At 47.9% G+C, this 13,175-nt stretch overlaps 6 protein-coding genes across 6 annotated transcripts; 1 reads left to right on the forward strand and 5 right to left on the reverse strand.

Moving 5' to 3' along the window:
* Nucleotides 1-794: 794 nt before the first annotated feature.
* On the reverse strand, nt 795-1,290 carry FSUBG_10105 (uncharacterized protein; the record flags this gene model as incomplete). Its single annotated transcript, XM_036674651.1, has 2 exons — nt 795-1,039; nt 1,152-1,290. 2 exons carry the CDS (start codon nt 1,288-1,290, stop codon nt 795-797), a joined length of 384 nt encoding a protein of 127 aa, XP_036534411.1.
* A 950-nt stretch (nt 1,291-2,240) lies between these two features.
* Nucleotides 2,241-3,078, reverse strand: FSUBG_10106 (acetylxylan esterase; the record flags this gene model as incomplete). Its single annotated transcript, XM_036674652.1, has 3 exons — nt 2,241-2,246; nt 2,303-2,863; nt 3,037-3,078. 3 exons carry the CDS (start codon nt 3,076-3,078, stop codon nt 2,241-2,243), a joined length of 609 nt encoding a protein of 202 aa, XP_036534412.1.
* An 875-nt stretch (nt 3,079-3,953) lies between these two features.
* Nucleotides 3,954-6,801, reverse strand: FSUBG_10107 (zinc-binding protein; the record flags this gene model as incomplete). Its single annotated transcript, XM_036674653.1, has 9 exons — nt 3,954-4,272; nt 4,333-4,858; nt 4,946-5,026; nt 5,599-5,616; nt 5,970-6,050; nt 6,108-6,375; nt 6,425-6,450; nt 6,503-6,595; nt 6,648-6,801. 9 exons carry the CDS (start codon nt 6,799-6,801, stop codon nt 3,954-3,956), a joined length of 1,566 nt encoding a protein of 521 aa, XP_036534413.1.
* Nucleotides 6,802-7,636: 835 nt separating this feature from the next.
* On the reverse strand, nt 7,637-8,309 carry FSUBG_10108 (DNA-directed RNA polymerase II subunit RPB7; the record flags this gene model as incomplete). The annotated part of the gene is made up of 4 exons (XM_036674654.1): nt 7,637-7,655; nt 7,709-7,878; nt 7,928-8,008; nt 8,061-8,309. The coding sequence occupies 4 exons, from the start codon at nt 8,307-8,309 to the stop codon at nt 7,637-7,639; spliced, it is 519 nt and encodes a 172-aa protein (XP_036534414.1).
* Nucleotides 8,310-10,322: 2,013 nt separating this feature from the next.
* Nucleotides 10,323-11,057, forward strand: FSUBG_10109 (DUF962 domain protein; the record flags this gene model as incomplete). The annotated part of the gene is made up of 2 exons (XM_036674655.1): nt 10,323-10,355; nt 10,608-11,057. The coding sequence occupies 2 exons, from the start codon at nt 10,323-10,325 to the stop codon at nt 11,055-11,057; spliced, it is 483 nt and encodes a 160-aa protein (XP_036534415.1).
* A 730-nt stretch (nt 11,058-11,787) lies between these two features.
* FSUBG_10110 (uncharacterized protein) lies at nt 11,788-12,165 on the reverse strand (the record flags this gene model as incomplete). Its single annotated transcript, XM_036674657.1, has 1 exon — nt 11,788-12,165. The coding sequence occupies one exon, from the start codon at nt 12,163-12,165 to the stop codon at nt 11,788-11,790; it is 378 nt and encodes a 125-aa protein (XP_036534416.1).
* Between the last annotated feature and the right edge of the window lie 1,010 nt (nt 12,166-13,175).

Below are 13,175 nucleotides of genomic sequence, written 5' to 3' on the forward strand. Positions count from 1 at the left end.
TTTAAGGGTCATTCTAGCACTAACAAGGTGCTTGCAGACTTCCAGTTTCTCTTAGACCAGAGATGGGTTTGTTCGATGCCAAATTGGTTTAGCTTCGGGCTTGGGACTCCAGAGTCCACAGGTCAGAGCCAATCCTGGAATATCATGTTTCTCTTTTCAGCTCGTTTTGCTCTTTAGCGGAGCCACGGGCACTCCGCTGTCCGAGGGATCTCTGAGCTTGTCGACTCATTTAGTTGCCAAAATGCCCATTAAACGAAGCCAGAAATGAGGGGAAGTGGAGCATGGGATACCTTATGGAAGACTATCGAGGATCCTTGATAAGTGGAATAACGTCATGGCAGCCCAACTTGGAGGAGGGTTTTAGCACATACATACGTTCTGTGGTACATACATTCTTGCATGTTCTTTTCTGCTTACGGTACCTTACTTTTCAGCGAGTTGACATAATCTCCAACAAAACAACTGCCGCTGTCAGATCTTTATTTGGGGCAATGAATGAATGCAGGTCAGACACAGAATTATCAGAAAGCTGGGGTGCGTTGCATTTGTCAATGTCACCAATCACCCATCTACACTGAGTTGCCAGGTAGTTGTCATCCCACATGTTTGCGCATTGCGCGATAAAGCAAGCGACACGATAGAATTCAAATTATTCAGAAGAACAGTATGGCATCAGGGGTATTTCCACAATAACCAATATCAACAATAACGCAACCTGAGAACGATAATCCCCGCCTCCTCAAGAGCAAGTCGCAATTCGAGACTTGTCACAGACAACCGACCGGAACAAGAGTCTACTTCTTGTGGCCAAAGATCTTGGACTTGAGCTTGTCAGCAAGACCAATAGGAGTCTTGACCGCAGGCTTCTCATGCTCCTCAGACTCCTTCTCAGAACCTGCGGTCTGCGCGTTGCCAGCGCCTCCACGACCGGTATGGTAGTCTCGGCCGTCTTGGCTTGGTCGGACAGCAGTCTCGGGAATGATGTCGACATCCTTGCGCTCGGTGGCGGGTGTGCCTATGTCAGCGATGTTGCCGGCACCTGATGAAGTTGTATTAGCGACTTGTCTGAGTTCTGTGACAGTTGATGATGTGTTGTGTAAATGCAACAAGCAGGACATTGCGGAAATGGTACAATGCTAGTAATGACTCACCTCCACGACCAGAACTGTACGCGCCATCACCATGGCTTCCAACAACGCCAGTTCGAACAACCTCGCCGTCGACATACTCGGTATCGTCAGGCTTGAAGTTGCCGGCGCCGCCGCGACCGTGAGAGACTTCAGTGGACATGGTTGCTGATAAGAAGACAGAAGTCTATGATGCGTTCAGAGAGATTGAGTCGACAGTAGAGTAGAGTAGAGTTTATAACGTCGAGTCTGACATAAAAGACAGCCGTTCAGGCGTCAGCGTGGCTCCAGGGCATGGCGACAACTTATAGCACCCATCCCGTCATCGGCCGGACGGGCAGCACAGCCATCAGGTTAAGCTTGTTTGTGTGCCTGAGACGTCTTTGATAAGAGATACAGTAACTAGGTACTAAAGGCACATGCATGGCATCATGAGAAAACCACAGCAGGGCTGTTATCTATCGGCTGCCGCCCGATATCACTATCACTCAAATGGACTTTTCTTATCAGTCCGCACAACCAACCCCCCTAGAGCTTCGCCAAGGACGCCTAGAAGACCGCTAAACACAACTAAACTGTGGTGAAAGGTCGCTAAATGCGGGTTGATACAGTGCATTTGAGATCTGGGCGCCAAGCACGTGCGATGAGTGACAGCAGGGTGTGCTGATGGTTAAATCAAGAGCGGCCAGTCAGAGGCCGTCTTGCGTTGCCTGTTTACGTATCGGAATTTGCTGATTTAATGTGGGGGAGAACGGGATCGTTCAACTTATCGATCATCCAATGCCTCTCATTTCCACGGCCACGGGTCATAAATACTGTCTTATCAGGGACCCTGCATTTGTATTCGCCAGGTTGGGTGGGATCTTTCTTTCAGCCCAATTTTGTATGCAACCGGCCTTTACAATTAAGTATTGGATTCAACAGGAATGTGCTCGAAGAATTGTTCGTCTGATGCAATTGTGATGTCGGTTATTCAGTCTATTCATTCACATTGGATGTTTTGACTTGCTGCAAGTCAAACTCTTAGCTTCGTCAACCTCACGCACAATATTCCTAGTCTTGACAGCCTAACACAAACTATTTGCATCCATTTAGCAACTCTATCAACGTCATCTATGTCTAAAATTCCAAGTTTATACGGAAACCAAATTTCTATCCGTATACCCAACACATACAGACACACCCCAGTACAAAGCAACACTCAAAATGGACATCTTGTCTGGCAGGATTCGTCTTCCAGCCCCATTCTCTTCCCGTTTTGGGTCATCGCCAATAGGCTCCTTGATCCATCCCTTTGGCACCTGCGTTATAAAGTCATACCAATAGTCCCCCATGATACTATAACCTTCATTTGTAGGATGCAAGCAGTCTCTCAACTCGCCCAGATCAAATGTGCTGAAATCCACGGCAATAACATGATCACCATCCTTTCGTCGCTGTCGTACAAGTCCAGGGATCAGGGCTCTGTAAATAGGCATCTTGGGTTTCTCTGTGTCACAGGATGCCAAAGGTATCGCGACGAGGACTACTGCATCCGGGCAGTACCTAACAATCTTGTCGATGAGGTCGCCGAGACGAGTGGCAGCATCTTTGGGGTCGTTTCCTTCTTTCGAGATCGACGGTCGTAGATCCATGTCATTTGTCCCAGCGTGTAGGAGGACAAGATTGGGTTTTTGTTCCAACGACTCTGTGATGTGGTCGCTTATATACTGAATCGTCTTGCCAGACCAGGCCGCCTAAATAGGTACGTGTAAGCGTAGTATCTTCGTTGAATGGCTGGTCTCACATAATAACTATCCTCCATGGAACCCTTGCGCCTTGTACCCGCAAAGACAACTTTTTCTCCTTGAGTCAATGTCAGTCTACCTATCAATCCCTATCATGCTAAACAATCAAAAAGGCAACTTACGTGACAGATGTTTCGCGAGAGAAAGCCTGTAACCATTCCCATCGCCGCCATCTGCATCACTTCCCCAACCCTCTGTTATAGAGTCTCCGACACAGAGTATACGAAGAGGAACTTCCAATTTCCAGCCGTCGTCAGAATCAACTTTGGTGTAATTCAAGACATCGTAAGCCGTGAAACCCGAAACATTCCGAGCTATTTGTGCAGCATCCTCTCGCAATTGTAGTGTTGAGGCATGAGCTGCACTAACAAGAAAAGTCAATAATGAATACCTCATGGTTGTTTACCACGACTAACGAGTGCTAATCAAAAAGAATGAACAGGAATGAACCCCAAAAAGTCTCGTAATACTAGGAATCAGAACATATTTTAAAGTTACAACGGGAAGACATGAGGTGATGTGGTTGTTGGTTCTGGCAAATCTAAAGCAAACTAGTCAGCATGATCATCCATATTGGTTCCACCGCCTATCATTCCTTACCCATGATGAAACACCAAAATGCAGGGTTCTGGAGGATCTCTCGGTATAAAACGTAAGTAACGGAGTAGTCACTTCAAATGGCTGTTGGGTCACTTGCTCAGTTGTGTTGTTTGCAAACTCAAGCCGCCGGCCCTTCAACAAGTCAACGCAAAAAGGACAAAGATTCGAGCCAAGCTGGTAATCATGTGGAAAAGTAAGAGACCATATCAGATAGACTCAAAAGAACACTTTTGTATGTTTTGTCATAGATGTTAATCTCAGTTCATGCCGATGCTCCATAGTCTGTCTCTACCTCGCTATCGCTAGTCCATTCTTAATTCTCAACACATTTGCGAGACACGACGTCTAGTCTCGTCTAAAATTCTCATCAACGCCATATCGATCACATAAACTCCATATTATGCTCATTCTCATGTCTTCTCATAAGTAACGTCTCCCATCAAGCCCTTCCAGCACGGCCGACCTGGAGAATCTCGCCTGTCAGGGCCTCGTCTCCCCGCAACACTGGCCACGAGGTGCCGTCAGATTTGGCGAGAACGAATTCTAGCTTCGTGCCGAGCACTCTGTACGATGACTTCTTTGGGTCGATCGGCGCAAAGAGGGGGACTTCTGCTGTATAGCGCTTGGGGGGCGAGTCGGTTGTTGTAAGGTCCAGGTTAAGTTGCTTTGGCTGCAACTCGATCTTGGCTGTGCTCTTGTCGATCTTCTTCAAGAAGAAGGATGCAATAACACTGACTGGGGTCTGGTAAAAGTCATGCCTGTAACTGTTAGGACGAACAATCATAACATTTGACCGCGGTTTTGTTTCTTGAACTCACCTGACGCTGGAGACGACCTCCTCACTACCGGCGCCATCCTTCTTACCACTGCCGACAAACAAGTGTCTGTTCTTTGTCTTGCATCCCTCGATCTTCATGAATTGATCAAACTCCAACACTCGCCTCTTGCAACAGGAGTAACCCTTGCTCCCCTCATGGAAGATTGGTACTCCTGGATGGTGAACACACTCCTCGTCATCTCTCGAGCTACCCTTCTTGTATGTTACGCCGCATGCCCTTCTCTTACAGCCAACACCGTCCGCGATCTCAATACTGGGGTCATCATCTTCCGACTCGGGAGCAGGTGGGGGTGGAGTAGGAGCGTGCTGGGCAGTTGGAATCGGTGCACGAGACGGAGTGGCGGCGTTCAGAGCATCTATCTTCTGGGCGAGGGCAGCATCATCCTGCTTGGGTTTCTCCTCAAGCTGAGGCGGCTTGTCGGTGGTCGAGTGTGTGCCTGTCGTACAGGGAGGAATATCCATAAACTCGTCAAAGGTCAAGACACGGGGCTTGCAGCATTTCCATCCTTTTCGCAGTTAGTTAGTATGCAATGCAATACAATGCACAATGGCAGGTTAAAACAGCATCTGCTCTGCCAGGTCAACCTACTAACCTTTCTGCCCCTCGTGGAAAATGGGCGGACCAGGGTGGTACTCGCACTTCTCATCTGGATCGGTAAACTCTTTCCCACAACCTTGATGGACACATTTTTGAGACATTTCGCGAGTAGTATAAGGCCTGCACTCCACAGGAAGAACTGTCAGTTTAGTGATTGTCTAAAAGCAAGAGAAAGGGGTATTTGAGTCGGACTTTGGTGGGGTGGGAGCTTCTAGAATTCAAGCTCTGCCGTGGAGGCGATGACGATGCCAGAAACAGAGCTATATTCTCACCGCTTTCCTATTTCGATGCGGGGTCACATATGATTTGCTCGTGCAATTAGACGGGTTGCATGCGTCTCATCTAATCTCAGGCCATTTTCAACAAGGCATTGCCTTTATATGCCGAGCCATTGAGACACTTCCGTGGGGCTCCTCTACTCTCTTCACCATGTTTGCTACTCGTCGTCTTCTGTTTTCAACAAGAATTACGTTCTTCACTCGGGAAACCTGTGGTCTCTGTACCCAAGCTAAGCATGTATTGTCAGATGTTTGGGATAAGAGACCCTTTGACTATACAGAGGTTAATGTCGATCTCCCAAAGCCTGAGTCAAAGCAATGGAGAGACATATACGACTTTGATGTCCCGGTGGTCAGCAGACATACTTACCTAAAGATACTTCAATTCCTGTTAACATCCGTATGACGCAGATTCACATCAGTAAAGCCTCCGCGCCTGAAGAAGAGCCAAGCAAAGTTGGTAAAGCAATCAAATTGATGCACAGATTCACTGCCGAGCAAGTCGAAGCTCAAATGGACAAGGCAGAGAGAAACTAGCTTCTCATTGCGGCACACATCAATATCCCTTTCCTCTGGTTGGTGCCAAGCTTCCATCGGCGAAGCTGAGCTGCTCTTTGGCTACAAGTCCCAAGGACGTATAATCGGTTACTACATTCATCATGTCAAACCCCTGGTCAGCGTATATCTTTGCCTGTTCACCCCCTGTGCAATATACGCCTGTCTTCTTGCCTGCTTTCTGACCCGCAGCAAGGATCTTGGCAATGGCATCTTTCAGTTCCGTGGCCATGACTCCTGCGATAATGGGGTGGCCGAGGGCGTTTCCTGGTGTGAATTAATACTTTTCCTTTGGACCAACTTAGTAATTTATGGAAGACGTACCAAGATCGAACGGTCCAATGAATAACACATCGATGCCATCAACAGCAGCAATCTCGTCGATAGACTCAAGTGCCTCCCTGGTCTCAATTTGAACAATGGTCAAAAGAGAATCATTTGCTTGCTGGAGATACTCTGAGAAGCTCGGCTCGGGGTGGAATCGCTCTGGAGCAATTGGTGACCCGAAACCTCGACGGCCTAGAGGCGGAAACTTGGCAGATTGCACGAGCTGTCTCGCTTCTTCAGGCGTTCTCAGCAAAGGCACAACAATCTTCGTCTAGTCAGCAACATGGCACGGCCCAAGAGAGATGGCAACTTACACCATGAGCTCCGCTGTCGAGTGCACCTGAGAAATGTCAACACCGAGTTCCCAAGCATAGATGTCTCTGCAGTCTTACGCTTTACCATCCATCCTTGCATATCAGGCAATCTCACAATGGGCGAAACCCCTGTAGCCGCAATTGCAGGGACGGCATCGTGCATGGCACCATCTGGATATGTTAGGCCTATATTCAACCATCTCGGCAAAGACTCAACTCTTACCATCCAAGTTCCCATGCTCGCAGTCTACTAAGACCCAATCAACTCCCGACCTTGCCAATACTCGGGAAACGTTTGCACCGGGAAGCATCTGCCAAGCGCCAAATGCCTTCTTTCCCTCCAAAAGAGCTGTCCGTAATCTATTAGATGTCTGCATGGCAGACAATCCAGACATGTTTCTGGTTACCACCCGTGGTTGTAACGTGCTAGGCGTCAAGGCCGGTCGTAACCGGAGGGTTGCTGATGTCCATGCTCTACTCATCTTGTCTCGTTTTTACCTCGTATAATGGTCATAGATAGTGTAGAAAGCAAATATTCTCGGGGAAGTATCCTCCGAGAACCCAATTTATACGACAAATATCAGACATTTCCCCGGAGGCCCCCGTTCCCCGTCCCCAACTCCTCAGCGGGGAGCTCTCGACTGCGGGGTCTCGTGGGGGAGATCAAGCTGCTTCAGGAAGTCGACGCCTATCTGTACAGCTTGCAATTGGCTGTCAAGGAGACTCATTGTTCTAGGGCGGGTGGCTTCACTCATAGGGCGCATATAACTTGGAGCGTTATCGGGTATCTTTGCTTTTATTATCTTGTTTGCAAACTGCAAACTTGCGTGTAACTGTCTATTTGTTCGCTGTCTAAATCTGACAGAAACAAGAATTCATTTTCCTTATAGCAAACTTTATCCATTACATTCAATTTTGCGATCAACGTGATCTTGACACCTTTTTATACCAAAATTGTACGTGCTCCAGAACAGTCACTGTTCGGCTTGAACATCGCCATGTCCGGCTCACCTGCTGCGGGCTGTATTGTCGTCAATTCAGCGTATTTTTCTCTCCCTGATGTGGTGATAGATAGATTTTCGTTGGGGTCGCGTTTGCTGCTGCATCCAGTAATCAAAGGGCTGGCTGCTGTGTAGAATCACATAATTGTTTATATTCCTCTCAGGAGCTTTGGTTTTCTTGGTTTCGACTCCGCCCAGTACCACACTCAACTTAAGAAGCTTGGAGGCATCTGAGATCACCGTTAGCAAACAAAGGCAAATATATGGTCAGGCATCGGCATACCCCAAGTAATCCTCCTTGATGCTACCAATGGCCCACATTTCTCCAACCTCTGTTCGAGTTCCTATAATTTTGACTCGGACATGGGTTTGGGGCTCAATAGAGGTGTCCTCGTTGTTTGTGAACTGAGGTGGCGTCGCATTGGGGTCATATTTCACATCACTAGGAATCAGCTATTGCGACAGTTAGAAAATACCACACCACAGCTATGTGGTGACATACATGGGCTGAAACAAACAGCTGCAGAGGTCCTGCATGAGCGAAGAAGCCTTGTGGGTTTATAGAGTGCACGACTGCATCGACCTGACTGAAGTCAGACTCATAGGTCATTAATCCTCGGCAGTGAAGGCCTTACCGTCTCGCCTTTGAATGGCCGCCATACTACGGCGCGATATCCGACAGTAAATTCAGCCATACCAAGACCGGGGAGGATTCGTCCTTCAGAGATTTCGAAAGCGTCCATGATGGAAATGATGAAGTAGCTGCCAGCGCATGTGCCTTCAACATCCTTCAAGAGCTTCGCGGTCACAAGGTCGTGCATGTTGCGACCCATGAAAGAAGGGTGCAATGTGACCTTGCGCTCCAAATTATAAAGAAAAAACATGGTGAAAAGCGATTTCCGGAGAAGGGAAGATATCGATGGTAAGCGAATGGGCGGTTTCGGTTGGCTGTCAAGTTGTGATATTGCAATATGTTCGATGGCCGACTAGAGCACGAAAACGGGTTTGTATTCGATCAAGCGAGAGATTAAGCTAATAACTACCGCTTCGTAGAGTTCTGCGATCAATCGAGAGAGGGCGCCGGGCGAAAGCGCGTACGAAAAGGAACGAGTCGTAGTGACAGCTTGGCGTGGTCTTAGAAATCAAACGCGCCGAGGGGTTGCGGATCGCTCGCTGATGAGAGATGAGAGGAAACAATATATTAAGAGAGAGGCCCTGACGTGTCAAGTCAAAATATGACTGCTGACCTTCTTGACGCGAGCGCAGAGGGAGGTTGTTTGTTCCTTGGGTGAAAGACTGCCAAGTGAGGTGGAAGTTGGGACAATGAAATCGACGAGGCTGAGCTGGTCCATGCGTTCCTAAAAGGCTTATCCAATCAGAGTTCGTGAGCCACCAGCCACAGGTGTGGCATCTAAGCGATAGCTGCCTTGTCATACCTTAACCTCAACGACATGGTATTCTAGAGGATAGCATTTTCGGATACGTACTCAATGCGGAATTTGAGTATGGAGAGGCGTTTTAAAGTTTATTGCGTCGTGTGTATGTAGGTGCTGCTTAGAACGAAAACTTATTGGCCCCCTATCATACGCTCACAAAACACCTGGTGTCAACTTAACTGGCTGAGAGTTTCCATTGATGAAAGCTTCAATACAGACCCGCAGAGTATAGGTACTTGAAAGAAAGAATATCTGCCAAAGACGCAATACTCCAGTAGGCCATGGCCCATCAGGCCGAATAATTATCACTGAGAGGTATGCACGAGGCCTTGAGTGGAGGTTTCGGCCTCGGCTTCTAGCTCTCGCAACCGGACTCTTCCAGAATAAAACCGCATGGGATGTGGTACGATTCGAGAGAAGCAAATGGAAGTCTCTCCGAACCTTGTCCTTCGTCCTCCTCTTTAGATATCAATCGGCACCAAAATTCTAAAAACCTGGGGAATAAACAAGGGCGACGAGTTTCTGACCAATACAATGAGACTTCGTATATTCCTTGCCGAAATTGACTGGCTTCTGTTCCATGAATGGTAACTACCTTAGGCGCAATCACCCAAGTGAAAGGAGACAAGCACACGACGTGCTGGAAGGCACGGGCATAGGTAGTGGACATGGGGCAAGGGGTGAAAGAAAGGAGCTCCAAAATGGAAGTTACTGTACGGACTTGGGACCCACCCCGAGCAGCTGCGGCGGTGCATTCAAGCGGGTCTTTATAAGGTTAGGGGGGGAGTTGAGGATCAGAAGTGGTAACAGCCAGTGGACACAGGCTCGCAAAAATGGAAAGCACATGAAAACGAACAACTCATCACTGTAGAAAGCCACTCACTCACTCACTCTCTTTTTACCGTACTGTGCCTGCCGTGCCATACCTGCCTTGTCTTCGGCCTTTGCCAATCTTCAATTTCTTGGCTCGTCTTGTTTTCCTCTACTCATTCTTTATACTGCGGGATCCTGCCTTTTGAAGCCTTTGCAGCCCGTCTGATTTGACGGACGCACCTCCTGCATCAACCGAACCTGGGAAGGGGGTCATCCCGTCATCCCGTCTCAGACTGTGATACCTCAAGGTCACACACAATCGGGCACCTTAACTACCTACTAGGTACACCTACCCAGGTTGTAATCATCTTCATCATTCATCCATCCCAAAGGAAGCATCCTTTCCCCCCACAAACTTCCATTCGGTCGCCCTGAATCTCTTCTTTTTTGGACTCAGATCCACAACTGTAGCCTCAGAAATCGTCAAACTGCATAGACCAGCAGCTCACGGACCACGTCAAGCCGAGTTGATCGCTCGTCAAATTCTCAAATTCAAAACTGCTTGATAGGCTTTTTGTCTCCTCACTCTTTCACTCTCAGTCTGTGACAACTCTCGTAACGTCTCTGTTGAGGGGGCCTTTACTCATCATGTCTCTGGATCTTGAACAGCACCTCACCTTTGTAAGTCACATTTCGATACGCTACCTTAGTACCTACCTAGGTATTTATTATGTCGAAAGTCATACTAATATGCGGTAGTATGGTGCTTACCACCATAACTCGGTTAATGTCGCCATCCACATGGTTTGCGTCCCCCTCATCCTCTTATCGGGGTTCTGTATGGTTCGTCTCATCATGTCCTCGCCGGCTTATGCATGTTGGCGTTGCTCTGCATCTGCTTTCTTACTAGAACTCCATCTGACATTTCTCCAGGCCACATACACCGGCACTCTCATTCCAACACCATCTTGGATCACTCCCCCTTATCTGGACCTCAACCTCGGCGTCATTGGTGCCAGCCTTTATTCCTTGCTCTATCTGCTCTTAGAGCCCTTTGCAGGATTCCTTCTGGCTCTTTTCTGCATGGGGGGTGTAGCACTTTGCAACTTCCTCCATCAGCAAAACCCTGACTCAACTTTTCAGGGTGCTCTGGCCATCCATGTCGTCTGCTGGATCTTCCAGTTTATTGGTCATGGTAAATATGAAGGGCGTGCCCCTGCTTTGCTCGACAACCTCATCCAGGCCATCTTCCTTGCCCCTATGTTTGTGTGGCTTGAGATACTCTTCAAGTTTGGATACCGACCAGAGCTCCGATCTCGTGTCAACAAGAAAGTCCAGGTCGAGATTGAGAAGTTCAAGTCAAAGAACGGCAAGGCCCAATAGAGCAATCATCTCAACCTAATCTACTTCCCTGATCTTGAGCATGTAAGATGGTCCTTCAGACGACCAATGCTCCGGGTACTGTGTTGTAGAACCAGCTTCAGCATCGAGACAAACCACGTTCTGACGTGTCCCAACTTGCATTTCAGATACCATCAATCGATGATCAGTAGCGAGCACCCAATCTATCGTCATTGGGCCTCATTGCACGGAATACGATAGTATTCTTTTCGCCGCCGCGGAGACGAAGGTGGCATTGGTGATCTCACCCCTTTTGTTTACTCGCGCACTTGATGCTCTTGAGAGCACATTCGTTTGCTTACACGACCGTTAGGTTGTCCTGAGATTCATATGAAATCGGCACGTAAAATACAAGGAGAAAGTCGGGGGGTGGATCGGTCCAGGTAACCGCCTCAGCATCATATGGAGTGTATGGAGTTGTTTCATTTGCAATTAAATAACAATTAACATCAAGCATGTAGTGAATTCTTCAATATATTCCTAACATTTATCAATAGGCATTATTGATAGTGTATTCATCCGGGAACTTATGCTCTATTGCTACCTGGTCTTTTTTACGGTGCCGTTCTCAAGGCCAATTCAGTCTGTACTGGTCTGCTGATGAAGGCGGTTTGGCTGCATGTTGCTTGATCTGAACCTCATTCTTGTTAGACTAAGCCAAAACTCGGGGAACCCCTTGCTATAGCAAGGTCTTCCTATGGTATGTGACTGACTAACAATTCTCGTCATCCACATGACAAAGCTGTACCTCTATCGACTTGGGTCGTTCAACAGGATGCTGGACATGGACCTGATATTCTCGAACATGATCTAGACGCTTGTGCGTTTGATCATCTGCCGGTTGAATAAGAAGCACAACAGCGTCACCGCCTCGATCAACATCTTTGCCTTGTGGAGGCTCATTGGGAACACCGGCCTCATCTTGGCTCCGTGATTCCGGCTCGTGATAAGCCCTGCGCAGGCAATTCGTTGCATGGCTGCGTTTCAGGGGTGGTCGGTCGTGATCTTCTCGGTGTTGCGGCGGATAGGGACGTCGTTGGTTTGTCCGCGTGCGGTCAGTCTCCAACTCTGATCTGTCCAAGTCAGCCATCTTGAATGCTCGTGCTGGCCAAGCAGGTATCACAGGGATGGTCTGGGCGTTGTTGGCCTCCTATCTTGCGTTTGCAAGGTCTGACTGGGCACAGCCAGTCCAGAATGGGTCGAAGAAAGTGCTTGTGTCGATCCTTGATCTTTTGGCAAGGAACTGGCATATACCTCATGTGATGACAATTGAAGCTGAAGATCTGCTGGCACATGTTAATGATGGTGTTCTTAAGTTAATGTATGGGGAAGGTGTTAAGTACTACTTTTGCCGGTTATCTTGTGACGATGGAGGCATCGGCTTATATTATACTTTTATCTTGTCGGCAAGTGTCAGACGAACATCTCCTTTGTTCGGGCGCGATCCCAGAAGCTATAGAGTAAATCTGCGAGAAGCCCTGTCTGGGAGTATGTTCTTTTTTGTTTTCAGCTAGTTCCTTTGTTACGGGCATCACTGTGCATTTGAATGGGTTCGTTCAATGATATAGTCTCTCCTATGTTCTGTTGAGAATATGAGAAACTGAACCACAATATGGAAGAAATTCAACACATATGAGCTCCCATGTCAATAAAATACGGGTATGTTCACTGTGCTAACTCCCAACCCATAGATAGTTGACTAGAATAACTAAAGTCGAGCAGTTCGTTGGTCCTTTTCGGGCTTTGAAGCATTGAACTTCATCTCGTTATCGTGCTTCAATCTGCTATGCTCCTGCTGTAGTTTCGCGTCCATTTCCTTCTGAAGCTCGTGCTGAATAATATCCAACTTCTGCTGCCTCTCTTGCTGGGCCTTGTCATGGCGATTAGTCTGTAGGGCTCGCATATTAGCATCGTATATGTTTAGGTTACCGTATAATTCAACTGACCTCATTGGCAAGGTATTGGGGAGTTGCAACAGCATATTGCTTTCCCTCGCTGGAGTACAAGTATCTGAACTTTCCGTCTTTGGAAGTTTTTGGTCTGTTGTGCTCTGGCCACAGATAGGGCTTCTCCTCCTCCTCCTCCTCCTCCTCCTCCTCC

The sequence above is a fragment of the Fusarium subglutinans genome, assembly GCF_013396075.1.
Source record: "Fusarium subglutinans strain NRRL 66333 chromosome Unknown NRRL66333_c0000168, whole genome shotgun sequence".
Lineage (NCBI taxonomy): Eukaryota > Fungi > Ascomycota > Sordariomycetes > Hypocreales > Nectriaceae > Fusarium > Fusarium subglutinans.